This window comes from Columba livia, chromosome 7 (assembly GCF_036013475.1).
Source record: "Columba livia isolate bColLiv1 breed racing homer chromosome 7, bColLiv1.pat.W.v2, whole genome shotgun sequence".
Lineage (NCBI taxonomy): Eukaryota > Metazoa > Chordata > Aves > Columbiformes > Columbidae > Columba > Columba livia.
This window is the reverse complement of record NC_088608.1, coordinates 16,931,175-16,949,092: the sequence shown is the minus strand read 5'-3', so window position 1 is coordinate 16,949,092 and position 17,918 is coordinate 16,931,175. Positions and strand designations below refer to the sequence as shown.

General features: G+C 60.6%; 2 protein-coding genes across 14 annotated transcripts in view; both read left to right on the top strand.

Annotated features, from left to right (window-relative positions):
• The window catches only part of LOC102085728 (non-homologous end-joining factor 1), a 49,737-nt gene extending 49,161 nt beyond the window's left edge, over positions 1 to 576 (top strand). For 9 of the 13 annotated variants that reach the window (XM_065070762.1, XM_065070765.1, XM_065070758.1 and 6 more), the window contains one exon: positions 127 to 576. In XM_065070762.1, the coding sequence (XP_064926834.1) occupies positions 127 to 252 (126 nt within the window). In that variant the 3' untranslated portion in view covers positions 253 to 576. Of the gene's footprint in view, positions 1 to 122 lie in introns of all 13 variants that reach the window. The other 4 variants (XM_065070768.1, XM_065070767.1, XR_010474031.1 and 1 more) reach the window with 3 other exon arrangements.
• A 4,573-nt stretch (positions 577 to 5,149) lies between these two features.
• On the top strand, positions 5,150 to 16,325 carry IHH (Indian hedgehog signaling molecule). The gene is made up of 3 exons (XM_005498685.3): positions 5,150 to 6,198; positions 12,026 to 12,287; positions 15,445 to 16,325. Exons 1-3 carry the CDS (start codon positions 5,896 to 5,898, stop codon positions 16,104 to 16,106), a joined length of 1,227 nt encoding a protein of 408 aa, XP_005498742.2. The 5' UTR covers positions 5,150 to 5,895; the 3' UTR covers positions 16,107 to 16,325.
• The last annotated feature ends 1,593 nt before the right edge of the window (positions 16,326 to 17,918 follow it).

Genomic DNA, 17,918 nt, shown 5'->3' with positions numbered 1-17,918 from the left:
GTTGCACACATATGTGGTTTGCACCCCCCCATGGGGATGACGGGCATGTCACTGCTTGCACACATGCACCCATCCTGCATGACCCTTGGCGGAGACTGACACTGCCTCCCCTTTGCTTCCAGCCAGTGTCCTCCCCAGCTCAGAAGCCCCGTCTTCCTGCAGCCAAGGCCAAGCCAAAGAAAGCGAAGGGGCTCTTCAGCTGAAATGTCACTGCCACCCGCCCTGAGGGTCTGTGCTTGCTCCAGCATCTGAGGCAGTGCAGAGCACCCATGTGTCCTCTGCCTCCTCTCCTGTGTCTCCTGGCAGACCCTGCATGGGTCATGGTCCCCTCAAAGGCGTCTCCAGACAGGGAGATGGGGTGTATCCTTACTTCAACAGTGTCTCAGGAACCTCTTTTTTTACTTCTTCCCTGGTGCAGAGCTTGCCCAGGGTGCCTTGTGTTGGAGCCAGGACTGGACCTGGGGGGAAAGAGAGGGATACTAATGGGTGGGTGTGGGACAGCCAGGGCTCTGGCAAGGCTGTGGGCTTTGGCTGCTCTCCTGTGGTTTTGCAATAAAGGGATGTGTCTGGGTGAGATTCTCTCTCCTGCTCTGTCCTTCCTGGGCTCACAGTGTCCAGGCAGAGATACAGCCCCTGATGCTGTGGGGTCCCCCTCAGGCCAGTCCTGCTGTCACAGGGGCTTGCGGCAGCTCTGGACGGTGAGGACATAACAGGAGCTCATTGCCATGGGGCAGGACAGCAGATCCTAGCCCATGCTGTGCCTCACCCCGAGCAGCAGCATGTGGGGTGGGGTGAGGTGTGCATGAGGGGACTCCTAGATCCTGGGGCAGAGCACGCTGGGAGGCCTGGAGTCCACATTCTCCTTGTCCCAGATTGGGGACATGCCACTCGCTGGTGCCTGGAGCCAGGAGAAGCCCTTAGAGCAGCCCATTGGCAAAGACAGCCTGGCTGTGCCAAGGGCCACCCTCCATATGCAGGCAGCTCCCCCAGGTTTAGTAGGCAGGTGCTATGGGGTTAATCCATGCTCTGGCATCGATGGGGCAGGGGACAACCAAGCCACTAAGGCACTGAAAGCTCCCAGGCTCAAGAGCAGCCATGGAGCAATTTGTAGATGCTCCCTGGACACACCACCTCTGCCCTTCCACACCCCATCCATCCATCCATCCATCCATCCATCCATCCATCCTTCCATCCATCCATAACCCCTCTCTGCTTCTAGCCCTTGTGTCCACATGCTTCCTTTGAGGCCAAGACCCCACTCATGTGCCTGAGCCAGGTCCTAAAACAGCAGGCAGAGAGCCAGGCAGCACTGCTGCAGGCAGGCAGCCCATGGGCCGCTTTCCTGTGGCAGGCACCCGTGCCCCCAGCTGCCCTGCTCCCCCAGGCTTGGCCGGTCACAGTCACACTGCCTGCTCTCCTGGGTAGCACGGGGGAAACAAAAACATCCGGAGCAGCCCCTGTGCCTGTGGAAGGGGAATGAAAGGGCCTTTGCTGGGCCACAGCCGGCCAGTCCCAGGGCGAGAGCAGCCGCTTGCTTTTTATATTTCCTCTCTGCATGTGGGGTAGGGTGAGTGGTGGGAAGGGGAAGCCATGGGATGGGGAACTTGTGCCAACAGCCACAGCTGTCTTCTATCCTGCCTTCTCCCATCTGCCAGGATCTGCCTGATGGACACTTGCCACCAGGGACCATCCTGCTACCGGCTGGAGTGGTGGGACTGGGGCAGCAGTTTAGCAGCCCTGTGTTTCATGTGTCTTCTGTCACCAGGATGGCCCCTGGTGCAACCCCTGATCCATCTACATGGGCTCCATCTCCTGGCCTGGGAGCTGCTCTGTTCCAAGCCAGATCCCTCAGCTCCCTGCTTGAACCCAGTTTCATGCTGCTTCCAAGTGCATGCCAGACCCTGCAGGAGGAGGGTTTATCACCCCAACAATGACATCCTACTCATCTGTCCCCTTTGGGGCTGAAGGGACATCACATGTGGGTAGAGCAGATTCTCATCCCACTGTGCCAGTGGCTGGTGGTCTCTACAGGGGACCAGGTGGTGCAAAACAGCACCTGCACCCCAGAGTCATCCAAGCTGCCTGCTGCACCTGGGCTGTGTCTCTGCTTCTCCCTGGGATGCTCAACTCAGGAGAGGCAGTCCCAGCCGCAGGGGTGCTGCAAGGGTGTTACTCAAGAGCCATGTCCTGCTGTTGAATGAGCCCGCCTGGGTTGCCCTACAGGCCTGTGCCCAAGGGGTGAGCAAGCACCCCAGCAGTCATGGGCTGAGGGTAAAGACCTGCTGCAGGGATAGATCCTGCTCCGCTCACCCTGCTCCCGAAGGAAGGGAAGGTGGGGCTGCAGGAGCGTGGATGGGGGTAAATAAAAGCAGGAGAGTGAAGACATCAGTGGGAAAAAGAGCTCTGCCAATGCCCCACAGGCTACCACAGGGACCTCATCCCCCAAGAGTCTAACATGGGGCTGCTCGTGCCTCCCTGGCCCAGGCTGCTGCCAGCTCCGTGTAGTGTCACCACTCACTGTCCCATCCTGTCCTGCTGGGGTCTCCTTCCCTGTCCCCAACCCCTCCCCCCTGGAGCCGGCTGGATTTGAGCTCCCGACACACATTAAAGGCCACAAGTTCGGCCTCGGCCTCCATAAATTTGATTCCATAAATATTAGTTTTCGCAGGGTTTAATGAAGCCGTTATGCCGGGCACGGCCCAGCACCCCGACCCGTGCCCTTAATAAGGGCTCTGTGGCCTCGATTAAAGGGACCTTTCAATCGCTGTCAAGTATTTTTAGAAAAGGAAAAGTTAAAAAAAAAAAAGAGAGAGAGAGAGTCGAAGACGACTAAGGCAGTGAATAGGGAGAGGAAAATCTCAAACCCATCCAGTGCAAAAATAGAGAAATAGCACCACCTAGACTGCATCGCCCGGCTCCACTGCCCGCATGCCCACTCACCCTGTGCAGCACCCGGCTATGGCCAGCCCTGCAGGGCCTTGTGGCAGCACCGAGACCCCTGTCCTGGGCAGCCTTGGGAGCCCACCAAGGTGTCTGCAGGATGCTGCCCTCCTGCTTGGGGCAGGGATAGGGGGATGTGGTGACGAAGAAAGCTGAGGTGCAGAGGAAGGAAGGACTTGGGCATGGTTGGGATGCAGGCAGTAGCAGTGCATGGTGGCCAGGCATCCCAGTGTGGGAGATGATGTACAATACAGTGTTGGACACTGCATCTCTCCCACCTCCACTGGAAGGTAATTCCTCCCTGTGACCTAGTGCTGCAGCAGCAAATGTCCCTTCCCACCAGCTTCCTGAGCAGAAATCTGCCCCCGCAGCAGAAATCTCCCCTCACTCCTTGGTTAGACAGACCCTGGGGCCTGGGCCTGCAGCCCCATCCTTGCGCACCCGGTTCTGCCTGCCCTATCGTGCCTGGGGTTCCTGTACCACTTGGTCCTACGTGCCAGTGGGCTCTGCCTGACAAGGACACAGGCTGGCATTGAGAATGATGATGCTGTGGGCAATCTGCCTCAGCGCCCCTGTAAGGGGTTGCTGAGAGCCGGGACAGTGTTCCCTGCAGAGCCAGTCCTGCCACTAGCACAGGGCAGTGGGTCTGGGACAGGACCGAGGGCATTTGGAGCTGGGACAATTCCTAGAGGGCTGCTCTTCAGCACAGAGCTGTTAGTGAGCAAGTCATTCTCCTGCGTCCTGTGTCCCATGCAGGATCCAGGCCAGCCCAGCAGGTCCCTGCTGCACGAGGAGGTGGTGGACTCTGCACCAGTGACAGGACACTGTCACTGTGGCCAGAGCCGACGCAGGATGCTGGGGCCCCTGCATGGATAGGAGCTGCTGTCACAGACAAACTCAGCTCCCTGTCTGCAGCCCTGGGCTTTTGTGGGACATGAATGTTGTACCAATGAGGGCTGGGCAGAGCTGCTGTCAGCCCAGAGCTGCTGAGAGAAGGACAGACACATGTGACATGCATTCTGCATGTTGGCAGGCTGCAGACGTTCTTTGAAGGTCTGGGTTTGGTCATCAGCAGACATAGGACTCTTCTGTCTGGTGTTCTGCATCCCCCCAAACTCGGCACTACCACAGATGATCCTGTTCCCCACTCCCTTGTATCAGTGATGAGCAAGGTAGGGACCTGGGCTTATTCCTTTGTGGGAGTATAAACTGGCCTGGAGGACCCTGTGGACTTAGCCCAGGCTCCAATTTTCCTGTGCCCATGAGGCACAGAGAACTGTGCCCTTTGTGCAGCCCTGGGAAACCAGGAGCAGGGATGGGGAGTGGTGCTGTGACTTGTCCCATCTGCTCTCCCTGCTGCTGATGCCCTTAAGGATGCTCCACTGGAAGGATCAGCTGAACAGATACAGAAGTGGGGTGGCCTGAGACTGCTGGCCAGACCCTCTTGCTGCATCATGTGCAGGAGTAGCGAGACAGACTCACCATCCTGCACAGTGGCAGGACTTCACATAGGCTCTGGATACTGGTTTTGGGTACAAAATGACAGTATGAAAACCTGATGGAGACACCTCTGGCCAGTTGCACTTCCCTTGCAGCTCCTGCAAAGGAAAATGGTCCACAGGGCCACTGGATAGCAGCATCCCAAGCCTGTGGTTGTTGCTGAGTCTGCAGCCTGCATCCCTCTTGTCCAAGTTTCTTGGTCCTGCTGAGGCCAGCACAACCCTGCTGTCAGAGCCCAGCTGCTGGCTGGGCTGTTCCAGCCTGGCCTCTCTGTGTATCCCTAGGAGAGACCCATGCCCTGTGCCCTCCGAAGAGCTGGCAAGGGGACATCCCTGAGAGTTGTGTATGCAGGGGCATCCGAAGGCACTGCCTCACCTGGGAATGTCCCGGGCAGCCAGAGGGAGTGCAAGCAGGGCTGTGCTGGACCCCTCCCCGGCACACAGCTGGGGGAGAACCGGGGGGGCCCTGCAAGCCCTCGCTCCTGAAATCAGGGTGTTGTATTTACTTTCCCCTTTTGGCAGCTAGAAGGGGAAGCCCATCCCAGCCCCTCATTGTTGTCTCAGCGAGTTAATCAGATGCCATAATCCTGTTGTGGAAATATCGGGCCTCCCTGGAAACAATGGGGAGCGAGAATATTGTGGTTAAATTTCAACCAGCTGCCTCCCTGCTCTGTTTGATCCCTGCCCGCAGGCCCGGGCCCCTGGCGAGCAGGCGGCGCGGCAGGGGCCGGAGCCCCGGGGGTGCCACCCCGCGCCCACGCCGCCGCGGGGGACCCCCCGCGGGACACCTCGGGGAGGGTGTGCGGCGGGCCAGGCGCGCCTTGGGGCGGTGGCGGGGCTGCCCCGGGGGGCAGGTGGCAGCGGGCACCCCCGGCGGGGTGGGCTGCGGGCCGTGGTGATCGGCCGGGGGGAGGAGGCTGCGGGCGGCCCGGGGCAGGTTCCGCGGGGAGGAGGCGAGGGAGGGAGGGCGCTGGGAGGCTGGGACACGGGCAGGGTGCGGTCCTGGCGGTTCCCGGTCCCGGATCTCTTCAATTTCCCCTCTCACTCCTGCCCGGGGAGCGGAGGCAGCGGCGGCTCCGGCTCCGGCTCCAGCTCCGCCGCGCTGACCGCCGAAGCGCAAACCGCGGGGGGCTCCGGCAGCGCCGAGCCCCGCGCCCCGCGCCCCGCAAGCGGCCGCTCCCCTGCCAAAACAAACGTCCCTTCGCTATTTATTGCCGCCGCCGGGCCACGGCAGCTCAGAGCGGGCCGCCACCGGCCCGCCGCACCAGGCAGCCGGAGCGCACCCGCGCCGGGCAGCCGCCGCGCCCCGCCGCTGCCGCCACCGGCACCGGCACCTGTCCGCCGGCTGCGCGCCGTATGGGGAGCCCCGGGGCGGGCGGCGGGAGCGGCGGCCGAGCCTAGCGGGGCCCCCGAAGCCGCCGGTCCCCCGGGCCGCCCCGGGGCCGCCGGGCGCGCCATGAAGCCGGCGCGGCTGCTGCTGCTGCTGAGCGGGTGCGCGCTGCTGCTGGCGCCGGCCGTGCGCGGCTGCGGGCCGGGCAGGGTGGTGGGCAGCCGCCGCCGCCCGCCCCGCAAGCTCATCCCGCTCGCCTACAAGCAGTTCAGCCCCAACGTCCCCGAGAAGACGCTGGGGGCCAGCGGCCGCTACGAGGGCAAGATCGCGCGTAACTCGGAGCGCTTCAAGGAGCTCACGCCCAACTACAACCCCGACATCATCTTCAAGGACGAGGAGAACACCGGCGCCGACCGGCTCATGACCCAGGTACAGCCCCACCGCCGTCCGCTTCTCCCCGCTCGCCAAGCACCTGCGGGCACCGAAGCTGCCCGGGAGCGTCCTGCGCCTCGCTGTCCTAGGACAGCGAGGGCAGCAGCGGGGGACCCGACGCTGCAGCTTCCCCGTCCTGCTCAGGGCATTCCGGTGCCCGGCCCAGTCTCCCGGCTGTGTAGCGCAGGTATCTCCCTTCGCCGGGCGCTGCAAAGCTCTGCCCCTTCGGCTGGGCTGGGCGCATCGGACCAGGAGCCTGCAGCAGCCTGTCCCGCTGCTCACTGGTACGGCAGCACGCTTCGCCCGGAGCCGGCAGCACGCTGCCCCCTAAGCCGGCAGTATCCTGCCCCGTAAGCCGGCAGCATCCTGTCCCCCGAGATGGCAGCACCTTACTCCATTGCGCTTCGGAGCCTGTGGCACCCATGCCTGCTGCACCCCGAGGTGTACCCTTGTGCCTCCCGAGCTCATAGCAGCCTGCCCTTGTGCCCTCATGAGCCGTGCCACACTTCCCCTGATCCGACAGCATCCTGCCAAACCGCTCCTGAGCCTGCAGTACTGTGCCATGCTGTTTCCCCATTGGGCAGCACTCTGCCCCACTGCACCCATCCTGCCCTTGCCTCTCGGCTCTCCCTATCAGCTGGCAGAGCCGGCAGCCTGCCTACTGGAGCCGAGAGGCAGAGCAAAGCCTGGTGTGCTGGCAGAGAGGGGAGCGGGCAGAGCAGCCAGCTGGGTTCTGAGAGCACCCTCGTTGTCCTTGTCCCCACTCTGCTGCCGAAACCCTGTGCCCTGCCTTAGTGCCCCATTCCTGTGTGTCTCCGTGTGATATGGTGAACGGTGCCTGGTGGGGCTGTCCTCAGCTTGCTGCGCTTGGTGATGAGGACAACCTGTTGTTGCAAATGCCATGTTGCAGCCAGCTTGCGAGTGCCCTGGGCCAATGGGAAGGAGAGGTGGGGGGGACAGAGGATGGCAGTGGAGGAGGGGGTGATGCTGGACGAAGGTTACTCTGTGTTTTAATATTGCCAGTAGAATGCCTGAGGGTTTCAGGAATGCAGATAAGGAGCCACACGGCCTTGCTAAGAAACCTGGCCACCAGCCTCAGCACTGGGTTACAGACTGAGCAAGACCCTGGGAGAGGCAGGGGGGAGCCGGGGCTGCCCTGCTGACCACTGCACTCCTGGTCTGGGGCTGGTGGGTGGGTGAGCATGGATGGCCATGGTGGCAGGTGCTGAGTGGGGCTCTGGCAATGGCCTCTGGACAAAGTGTTGGTAACAACAGGAGGAGAAGTGTCTTGGGTTAACAACAGGAGGAGAAGTGTCTTGGGTGCTGGCTTGACAGCTCTGCAACCATGTGTTCCCCAAAGGCAGGTCTCTGAGGGCAGGGGCTGTGGTCCAGGGCGGTTCTCAGGCTACAAACTGCAGCAGAGGTATGGAGACCCCCAGTAAGGCAGCACCAAGCTCAAAGAGTTGCAGAAGTCGTGGTTGCTGGTCAGTCACTGGAGCTCTGGGGCTGGGCTGGAGTCAGCATCCCTCAGGGACACCTGAGGGAGCAGTGAGCTCTGCTAGTCCATGCATCAGGGAAGCCAACGACATCATATTGCTTGAGTTGATGGCAAGAGAGTGCTTACAGCTGTGTTTGCTCTTGACAGTGCTCCCACTCCCTGCCCTAACCCAGACAGTGTTCCCTGGAATCCCTGGGACAGGGAGGGCTCCATGTCTCACCTGCCAGCCCCACACTTCCCACTGTCCTACTGCCTTGTTGGCAGGGTACTTGGAAGCTCTCTGGTCTTCTTGCAGTGCCCAAATGAGGGTTGTTACTGCAGCCAGGGTTCTTACCCTGGCCACCACATGTCCATGGACAGATAGGTACCCTGGTGCCTTGGGCACCTCTGCAGGGAACTGTCCCAATTGCTGTGGAGGTGACATGACTTCTGGTAGCTTGCTGCCATCCCACAGCCCTCTGGGCTTGTCCTGTAGCCCCTGGCTGTGGTGGATGTCCCCAGACGTGGGAGCTCTGACACTGGCACCATGCCCTATGTTGCTATGGGTTGGGAAGGGCCATTGACCCAACTCCTTGTCCCTTCCCCTAGTGCGCTGGCTTTTACTGCTGTTGACTCACTTCAAACCTGTTTTCTTTCCCCAAGTCCAAGGGTCTGGGTGTCCCAGGCAGCCGGAAGATGCTGCCTGCTTGGGGGGGTGGGTAGTGTTGCTCTCTGCCCGCCTTTCCTTTATCGTTTCATCTTTCTCAAGAATTCCAGTGTGTTTGCTCTCGCTGGTCCCACTCGGAGGTGCTGAGATAAGACTGGAGGCAGAGCCCGCCTCACCTCTCCCCAGCAGTCTGGCCCAGGAATGTCATGGGCCCCCTGCCCCCATGGAGTCTCAACCCCAAGCCTCTCCCTACCCCAGCCATCACCCCTTGAAGGTGCTGTTGTCCCAACTGGCATGGAGACCATCCTTGAAGTGGTGAGGAACTTCTCATGGAGACCTTGGGATAAGACTCTTGGCTTCCTTTGGGAGAAACTTCACCAGATGGGGAGATGCTAGTGAGACCCCTATACTCCTAGCCAGGCTTTGGATGTGGGGGTGGCTGTGGCCAAGCAGACTCCATTTATAATACCTCTGCTGAGACTGTGATCACACCTGATTGCCCTTAGTACCTCCCCTGAGATGGCCTTGGGGTCCCTGCTGACTGTGCACTGCCTTGGAGCTGTGCCCTTCCTTCCAGACTGGCTGCCTTCTCTAAAGGGGTTTAGCTTCCCTCACAGAACACGGTCCTGTCACCAGTCTGTACATGAGAAGGGGGATGCTAGCGTTGGTCAGAGGGGAGAGCGTCTCTGCTCAGCCCAGCCCAGTATGCCCAAGGTCTCCATTGCAATGTGCATAGAACAGCATAGAGCCACCCAGCTCAGTGTGGTGGCATAAGGCCCTGTCCTGCGTGTGGCTTGGGGGTGCCCAGTCATCTGCGCCACTACAGGGACAAGCTATGCCCCCTTTTTAACACACTGTCACCACCTGCCTTCCCCTCAAACACTGCTATGTGCCCATTGCATGGGTTTCAGATTCCTGTCTGGGCACCAGAGCAGAGCTGGGGCTGATGAGCTATGGCTCAGTGCAACATGGCTGAGCTTGGACATTACACTCCAGCTGAGGCGCCGCAGGGCCCATGGGACATGGTGGCATTTCCACATCTTTGCTGTCACCTTGTGAGAGCTCGTGTTCACCCTGAGGTGGGCAGGGGGCCATGCCATGCAGGCAGGTTTGGTCACCCTGGTCCCTGAGGACGCTGTAGCCTTTTTGGACTGTGAGTGGCGAGGAGGTGGGCTCTCTCTGCAGTCCCCGCAAGCACAGAGCCTGCAGACAGCCCTTGCCTGTGGGTTTCTTGGTCTCTGCCTATCTGTCTGTGCAGGCAGCACAGCCCCTGGGCAGGCAGCGCCCATCCCTGCCTGCGTGCTCTTGTGTATCACTGCCTGCTTCCCGCTTGTCATTGCTCATCCCTGCCTGCTCCCTGCCCCTCCGTGCCTGCTCTTTGCCTGCTGCTCTGCTGCCTGTCCATGCCTACTCCCCACCCACTGGTACCTGCCGTCTCCCCGACCCGTCCTTGCCTGCTCCCTGTCCATTGGTACCTGCTACCTGCCCGTCGCTGCCTGCTCCCTGCCCGTGCTCTGACACCTGCTGGTCACCACGGGCACAGGCAGAGCCGCCCGTCTCGGCAGCCCGGGGACAAGGGTGTTCCGGAGCGCTGCCTGCCGCTGTGTGCCCAGCCGGGCGGGCGGGCAGCTGAGAAGTGCTCCGGGCCGGGAGGGGGAGTGGGATCCTTGGGCTGTGCTGGCAGGAGCACATGCACAGGACAAGGCATCGCAGGTGGGTCCTGCCAGGTGGCCCTGGCCCAAGGGCTGGTGGCTGACCGTGTCCCTGCCTGGGGACAGGGGATGGAGGGTCTCAGGTGTTTGTGTGCAGGCAGGGTTCCCCTGGAGAAGAGGAGGGCTGGCAGTGAGGGCAGGAGGGGAGCTCAGAGTGGGATGCTGGTGTGGGAGCGGCAAAGGGATGACTGGAGTGATGGCTGGGAGATGCAAGGTGGCACTGCGGACTCCCTGCCTGTCTCCAGCCCTCAACCCCCTTACTGCCCTTCTCCGCAGGGTCCCCATGAGGTCAGGGACCTTGGGAGCTGTTTGTGCCATGTGCCAAGTGGCACCACAGTGGTGTTGGACGGGACAAAAGTCATTCTCCTCCCTATCTCACCTGACAACTGTTTGTCCAACACCTTTCTGGCTTATCTCCCCACACCCAGGGAGCCATGGGACAAGGGCAGAGGTGCTCCCCCACCCCACACAGGGCAAAAGCCTGACTGGCACTGCCCTTCCTAGGGACTGGACTCTGTCAAGCGCAAGTGGGTTACCCCAAAAGCAGCAATGCTCATGTCCCCTGGAAGGGAGCAGATGCTTGAGGTTAGAGTGAGGACCCATATTTCCGGGGGCAGCTCCCTGTGAAAGCACTGCTGAGGCATTTCTGAGTCTGGGGGTGTAGCCAATGTCAAGTTTTATAGCCCTGGCTCATGCCCACCGTTACTGTGTCTCACAGCCCACGGACATCCCATGGTAGGGAGTTCCAACAACGAGCTTGGCATCACATGAAAATATCCCACTGTGATGGATGTTTTTTAGGTTGCTGCCTAGTTATTTCATTTAATGCTTTCCTAGACTGTCCTCATGTGTGACCATGAATGCTCTGTCCTTCACTTTGATTTTTATAGCACTTTCTGGGACCTTCCAGCATCTCCTTTCCAGGCTGCATAGTCCTACTCCGTCCACCTGGTTTTGTGTATTGCTTGTCTTATGTCTTTTCTAGTTCTCTTCCATCTGATTTACAGAAATGGAAGGGACCAGAAGTGCAGGATGTACTTTTGCAAGTCAAGTTCTGGCACATGGTCCCTCCCTGAGGTGCAGCTGCGGCTGGTGGAAGCAGGCAGTGCAGGGAAAGGCTGTGAGGGCTGCAGCACACACATGCAGGACTGGCATTCCACTGCTTGCTGGACAGTGCTGAGGTGCAAGAGACTGCAGCAGAGGGGAGAAGGGCAAATGAGGCAGGGAAGTTTCCTCACTTGTATGACCTCTGTGGCCACCAGGTCTGGATCTTTTGGGATCCTCTGCTGTTCTTCAGACCTGGATTTTCAGCCCTTGTGGCAGGGAGAGGTGGATGGGGCTTCACCCACATCCCTTCTGCTTCAACACAACAGAACTCTTGGGCGCATTTGGCATTTCTCACATGAACAGAGGTTGGATGAAGCTATGGGGCTGCCCAGTGCTGTGTCCTTGTGTCTCAGGACTTGATGAGTGATAACAAGCAGAGCTATGCTGAGAACTGGCCAGGTTGTTTCATTTGTGCCAGGGGACAGTGCTGAGGACCTTAGGGGATCCTCTCAGCCAGGAGGCAGCAGGGTCTCAGCTACTGCATCCCCTTCTGTCAGCTGGGAGCCCCTGGAGCAGTGCTAGTACAGGGGAGGTGTGCAGGGAGCAGAGAGGATCTTTCACTCTGACCAAGGCTTTGCTGCCCAACAGGCTTTTCAACAAGCTGGGATGTAGGGGAGAGATGTTTCCCATGTGTGGCATATGCTGAGTCAAACAAGGGACTATTGGGCACTGCAAAGAGTCTGGGGGGCATGGAATGGACAAGACACCTCATGTCCTCAGTTTTTCCTCAGCTGGGCCAATCCCCAAAGGGTCTAGAGACCCAGAGAGGCTTCATGGAAACATGATGGGACATAACCTGCCAACTAGGCAGCTACCTGCCCCTTCCAAAAAGCTTTTACTAACTGCCCTTCTGCTTCACAGCGCTGCAAGGACCGCTTGAACTCCCTGGCCATCTCCGTTATGAATCAGTGGCCAGGCGTGAAGCTGCGGGTGACAGAGGGCTGGGATGAGGATGGGCACCACTCAGAGGAGTCACTGCATTACGAGGGCCGAGCTGTGGACATCACAACCTCAGACCGGGACCGCAACAAATACGGCATGCTAGCTCGCCTGGCCGTGGAGGCTGGCTTCGACTGGGTCTACTACGAGTCCAAGGCTCATATCCACTGTTCCGTCAAATCAGGTAAGCTGAGGGAAGGCAGTGAGTGGGGCCAGGGGCCAGTACCCCAGGTTGCAGCATACTTAGGGAGCCTGGCTGGCTGGGTGAGGTGCTCTGGGGAGGGTCCTGGCTCTCGCAGCCTGATTTCCCTATCTGAGGCAGACAGTCAGGTGGGGAGTGAGTCACACACCTGTGGCCAGCAGTGCCACGGGGCAAATTCCCCATCTAGCTCCCTCCATCTGCAGTCTGACCCATCCTCTCTGTCTCCTTTTCCCACTCCATGCCCCCGTTTCCCTCAGCCTGTCCCCAAGTCTGCCCATTACATGTGGCTGCCCTGCTGCTGCCCTTGCATTCCATTAGTGTCCTGCTGGCCATGCTCAGCCCCATCCATCCCTGCCCTCGTCCACCGCTGGCTGCTCTTAAGCTCCTGCTGTCGCAGCAGCATCCATCCAGCCCTGACCATCCAGCGTTGGGGACACCCAGAAAGGGACAGGCCAGGGTATCCTGGGATCAGATCTCTGCTGTGCAGCTTCTTCTGCAGAGGAGAGCAGAGCTGGGGGATGCTGGGGGCAAAGGGAGCTGGTCTGGAGCCTTGGATGCTGTTGTCGTTGGCGTTGTTTGCTCCCCCCGTGCAGGGGGACGGCTAGTCTCGGGCTCTGCCCATGACCGGGACGGGATTGCGTGGGGTGCAAGGGTTTCCCCCCAGGCCAGGGAGAAGCTGCTCTGCCTGGGACGCTGCAGCCCCGGCCCCCGCATAGCTCCCGCCGGGCGGCCGCTCTGGCTGCGGGCGGTAGAGGGCAGCAGCGGCCCACGCACGGCACCGGCCACGCAGGGACACGCTCCTCCCGCGGCCACCCGCCGGGACAGGGCCGTGCTGCCGCCCGGGTGCCTGCCTGCCCACGTCGCGACAGGCTGGGAAGGGCTCTGTGTGTGCGTGGGCTTGCATAGGCGCAGGGGCAGCCTCGGCGGCTGAATGCCCGTGCACACCGGCACCGTGCTGGCACACGGCCGTCGAGCCGCAGAGCTGTGCCTGCACACGGAGCGCTTGCACGCACACGCACGGGGAGAGGGCTGTGACCGTACACCCATGCCCACAGACATGCCCACACACCCCTGTGCCGCGCACTGTGCCGCGGTGGTGCCAGGGCGGGGACACTGGCGCAGCCCCATGTCTCTTGTCTGCGAGCGTGGCTCCCACCGCAGTCTGCCTGTCCTACTGCCCTAGCCCGTGGCCAGCGGCCTGACACCCCTAGACGCCAGCCTGGCCCCCCGCGCTGACCCGCTCCCCCGTGCCGATGCCAGGATGGGCACAACACCAGTCGGCGATGGAGGTGGGGCGACCGCACCGCAGAGAGGGAACGACGCGCCCCCAAAGAAGAGGGACAAAGCGTGGGCGAAGAACCAGGGCTTCCGCACCCCAGGGCACCCTGTGGGGCTGGCCAAAGGAGTGGGGCCAGGCTCTGAAGCAAGGACCATGACCCCAGAGCCTTGGGGCTGGCCAGAGAAGTGGGGCTGTGCCCCTGGAGAAGGACAGAGGCTCTTGAATCCTGGCATGATCCCCTGGACCAGCCAAAGAGGGGTGCCATGGCCCAGGCAGCAGACTGGAGCCCTGAGGTCCTGGAGGGCTTCTGGAAACTGACCACAGCCCCCTTGCTCTGCAGCAACTCCCTGGGGCTCTGAGTCCCCCATATTTATCCCTGAGGCCATGGGGAGCTCTGGGATGTGTGTTGGAGGCTGTGGAGTGCGTAACCCGACTCCCCCAGAGCTGTATACAGAGGGCAGCCGGGCTGCTCCTGCCTCTTAGTAAATGGCTTTTATTTTTGTACAGATGGCTGTGTGGCCTGTTGTATGTATTGCACCTCCTCAGGTCCCCCACTGCACCCGCGACACCTCCATGCCCAGTGCCTGTGCCCCTCGCTTCTGCCAGGTGGCCCTCTCGCCCTGCTGCCAGCACCTCCTCACAGCTCTGCCTCCTGCATGGGCCTGTGGGGTGCAGGATTTGGGACTTGGCCTTTGGGGCAGGCATGGGGCGGATGCTGCACCTCATCTGAGCAATAAAAGGATTCTGTCCCAGAAATGGATGCCTCTCTTCATGGGCCTGGGGACTGGGATTTGGCTCTGCCCGAAGCTCGAGAGGGATGGGTGGGCAGTGCCATCTGGGTGGGGAGACTCAGGGATTAGATGGGCACCTGGGAGAGGGCCTGGGAGTTCAAGACTGGGACTGAGGAGGGCCAGGAGCAAGACCCTAGATTGCAGATGGTGGGAGGGCATCAAAGGTGGGGTTGCTGGGACTTGGGTTTCCAGAAGTACTGTGAGAGCTGCGGTCTGTTCCTTGGAAAGCCAGGGTTCCCCTGCTAAGTGGTTGGCCCCTGAAAACACCAGGTGGCACACTGCATCTTTTAATATGGGGAGAGGTAGGACCACTCTGCCACTATATCAGGGAACAAGCCCCAGAGAGTTTGAGTGCTTTACCCTGTGACACCTGCTATAGCAAAGCCCTGCTCAGGAGGCTGGTGGCATTTGCCCAATGATGGCCACAGGCTGTGACACCTCCCTGCAGCTCAGAGAGGGGGTGGGCTGGCATCAGTGGTGTGGAGAGAACAAGACAAGTGGGTGGGAGAAGGGAGCAGAACTGCAGCATGGGGTAGGGATGTGTTGCGGTGCTGGGGGAGGACGTTGCAATCTGTGCTGTTCCTTGTAGCATCCTCCCTGGTGGTACCCAGGCCCAGAGCTGCAGGGGAGGGGGATGCTGTGGGCACGCAGAGTGTGACAAGGCATTCTGGTCCTTAGCCTACTGCCAGGCCAGGGCTCTGCCTCCCTTCTTTTGAGCACTGCCTTGAACATTTGAGGCAGTGGCTCTGCCCCAATCCCCTTTACCATGCAGATTTTGGGAGCCAGCTTTGTCCCTACCACCCTGGCACTGCAGCAGGGAGCAAGTGCTGCCACATGTGGCTTGAGCCTCCAAGTGCCACCACCAGTGGCTAGGGGACCAGGGGCCCAGGGAGGCTGGATTACTGGCTGGGGTGATGTAAGGGACCTGCGCATATTGGTGATGCCAGGACAGGGTTATTCCTGGGTGGGCAAAGCCAGGCAGCCTAGGAGGGTCTCTGTGCATCACAAAGGGACAATGCTGAGGGTCTGACAGATGGGTAACCCTCCTATCCTCTCTCTCCCCGCGCAGAGCACTCAGCCGCTGCGAAGACGGGGGGCTGCTTCCCTGGGCGGGCACTGGCGACGCTGGAGGATGGTGCTCAAACACCGCTGTGGGCACTGCGCCCGGGCCAGCGGGTGCTGGCGATGGATGGGGCAGGCAGGCCCACTTACAGTGACTTCTTGACTTTCCTGGACAAGGAGCCCCATGTCCTCACCTCCTTCCACGTCATCGAGACGCGGGAGCCATCCCGGCGCCTGGCCCTGACGCCCACCCACCTGCTCTTCGTGGCTGAGAACGCCTCAGCACCTGCTGCTCACTTCCGCCCCACCTTTGCCAGCCGTGTGCACCCTGGACATTTTGTACTGGTGGCAGCAGAGGGCGGTGGCTGGCAGCCCGCCGAAGTGGTGGAGGTGCGGGACCAGAGGGACGTGGGAGCCTATGCCCCACTGACACGCCATGGGACACTGGTGGTGGATGGTGTGGTGGCCTCGTGCTTTGCCCTGGTGCAGGAGCAACAGCTGGCACAGCTGGCCTTTTGGCCACTGCGGTTCTACCACAGCCTGGTGGGGTGGCCAAGGGTGCAGGGGAATGGCATGCACTGGTACTCGGGGCTGCTTTACCGCCTGGGCAGGCTGCTCCTGCCCCCCGACAGCTTCCACCCACTGGGGGTGCCTTGGGCAGAGAGCTGAGGGTGTGCCCTGGCCATGGCTGGCACTGCTGGTGGAGGTGGTGGCTGTGGGGCAGCTCAGTGGGGCCCAGCACCCCCTCCCAAAGCTGGGTGCCCAGGAGGAGCTGCCTCCAGCCCTGCCTGCTCAGGGCACAGCCTTCTCCTGACTGAGGGGCATCAGGACTTCCCAGCACACCTCTTCTATGCCCACCACCCTCTTCTCACTCCCTGTTCTTGGGGGCAGGGGAGGGGCATGAAGGGTCCCCCCCAGACATGGGGGTGCCCCTGGCTGGATCCACATGCTGCTATTTGTGTGTGTGTGTGTGTGATGTGTGTGTGTGTGTGTGTGCAGAATTAGCTAACAACCGAAGTCTGATAGACGAAGGGGAGCAGGGAGAGGAGAGAGCCCCTAGCTCATGGCTGCTCCTGGGGTGCTCCTAGCCTGGCTGCACCCAGCAGGGAGGCTCTGGGAGAGGGGTCCCAGGGGCCTTTGCTGGCAGCCCTGGCAGGAGAGTGGACAATGCCATTCCCACCCTGGGACATGGCAAGAGTGACCAGGGTACTGGGACAGTTGCCTTGCCCTTAGGCCTGAATACAGGTGCAGGATGGCACCCAAACCCAATTCCTGTATGCCTGAGGTGCCTGGGCATGGGCAGGGCTGGAGGGACTGGCATGGCTCTGGCATGAGACCTGTGACTTGGTGGCATGCGTGCTGCTGGAGTGAGAAGCTGGGCAGTGGACCCTGGGCTCTTCCCAAGCTGGCCCCGCAGCCACCTGGGCAGGCATGGCTATAGGGAGGTTGTGACAGCACAGGGACTGGTGAAAGGTGGTTGGAGAGGCAGGAGAGTGCGAGTGCCAGCTGGGCATAAGCACGCACGGGTGGGAGCAGGGGAGGGGAGAGCCAGGGCTGCAGCCCCAGCCTGACAGAGCCAGAGGAAGGAAAGCAGCTGGGAGAAAATGCTCCCTTCCTTACCTTCTTGGCATCTCGCCCAGACGCTGGCTCAGCCCAAAGCTTAAAAGCTCCCCACACTCCAGACCCTGCCTGGTCTGATGTCTCCAGCCTCCCCAGCACCCTAAACCCTCAGGGTAACTCATTGCTGCTCACCCGCTCCCAGGACCTGGGGCAAGTCCTGTCAGAGCTGCAGCCATGGTCCCCCCCATGTCCTAGCTAGACCCTCAGCCTCCCACAGCTCCATGTTAGTGGAGGTGAGGAGGCTTGGGGGGGTGTGACCCGTGTCCACCCTGCAGCATCATATGTCTTTATTTATTTATCTGCTCTTCGTATGTACCATAGATGGGAGGCAGTGTGGGTGCGTGCAGGGTGAGATGGGAGCAGGTGGGAGGAAAAGCTGTTTGGCTGGGGGGGTGGGGTGTATTTTTTTTTTTAACAAAAAGCAGAAATTATTTAAAGATTATTTTAAAGCACAATTTTTATGGTGATGGTTGTCCAGGGTGAAGTGAGAGAGCGTGAGCGCGGCTGACAGCAGGTGTATTTTTGTCTCTTCACTGGATGTATCTTTCCTGGCCAGGGACACAACCCAATAAACCCATCATCTCCCAGGCAGGTGCTCTAAGCTCTGGTCTAGGGAGGGCAGGCAGGGATTGGGGAGGCTTAGCACCCATCATAAACGGGACAGAGGGCATCTTGCTGTTCTCTAAGAGCAAGAAATTCCCATCTCAGTGCCCCCCACCAGTAAGGACAAGCTCTCCCTCCCTGCTCCCCCATACCCAGGGGAGGCTACAGGAGTGACGCAGCCTATGTGGGACCAAGATGTCACTGGGACCAGCTGGAAACTTGGACAAATGAGGCAAGATATAGGAAGGACAGCCACTA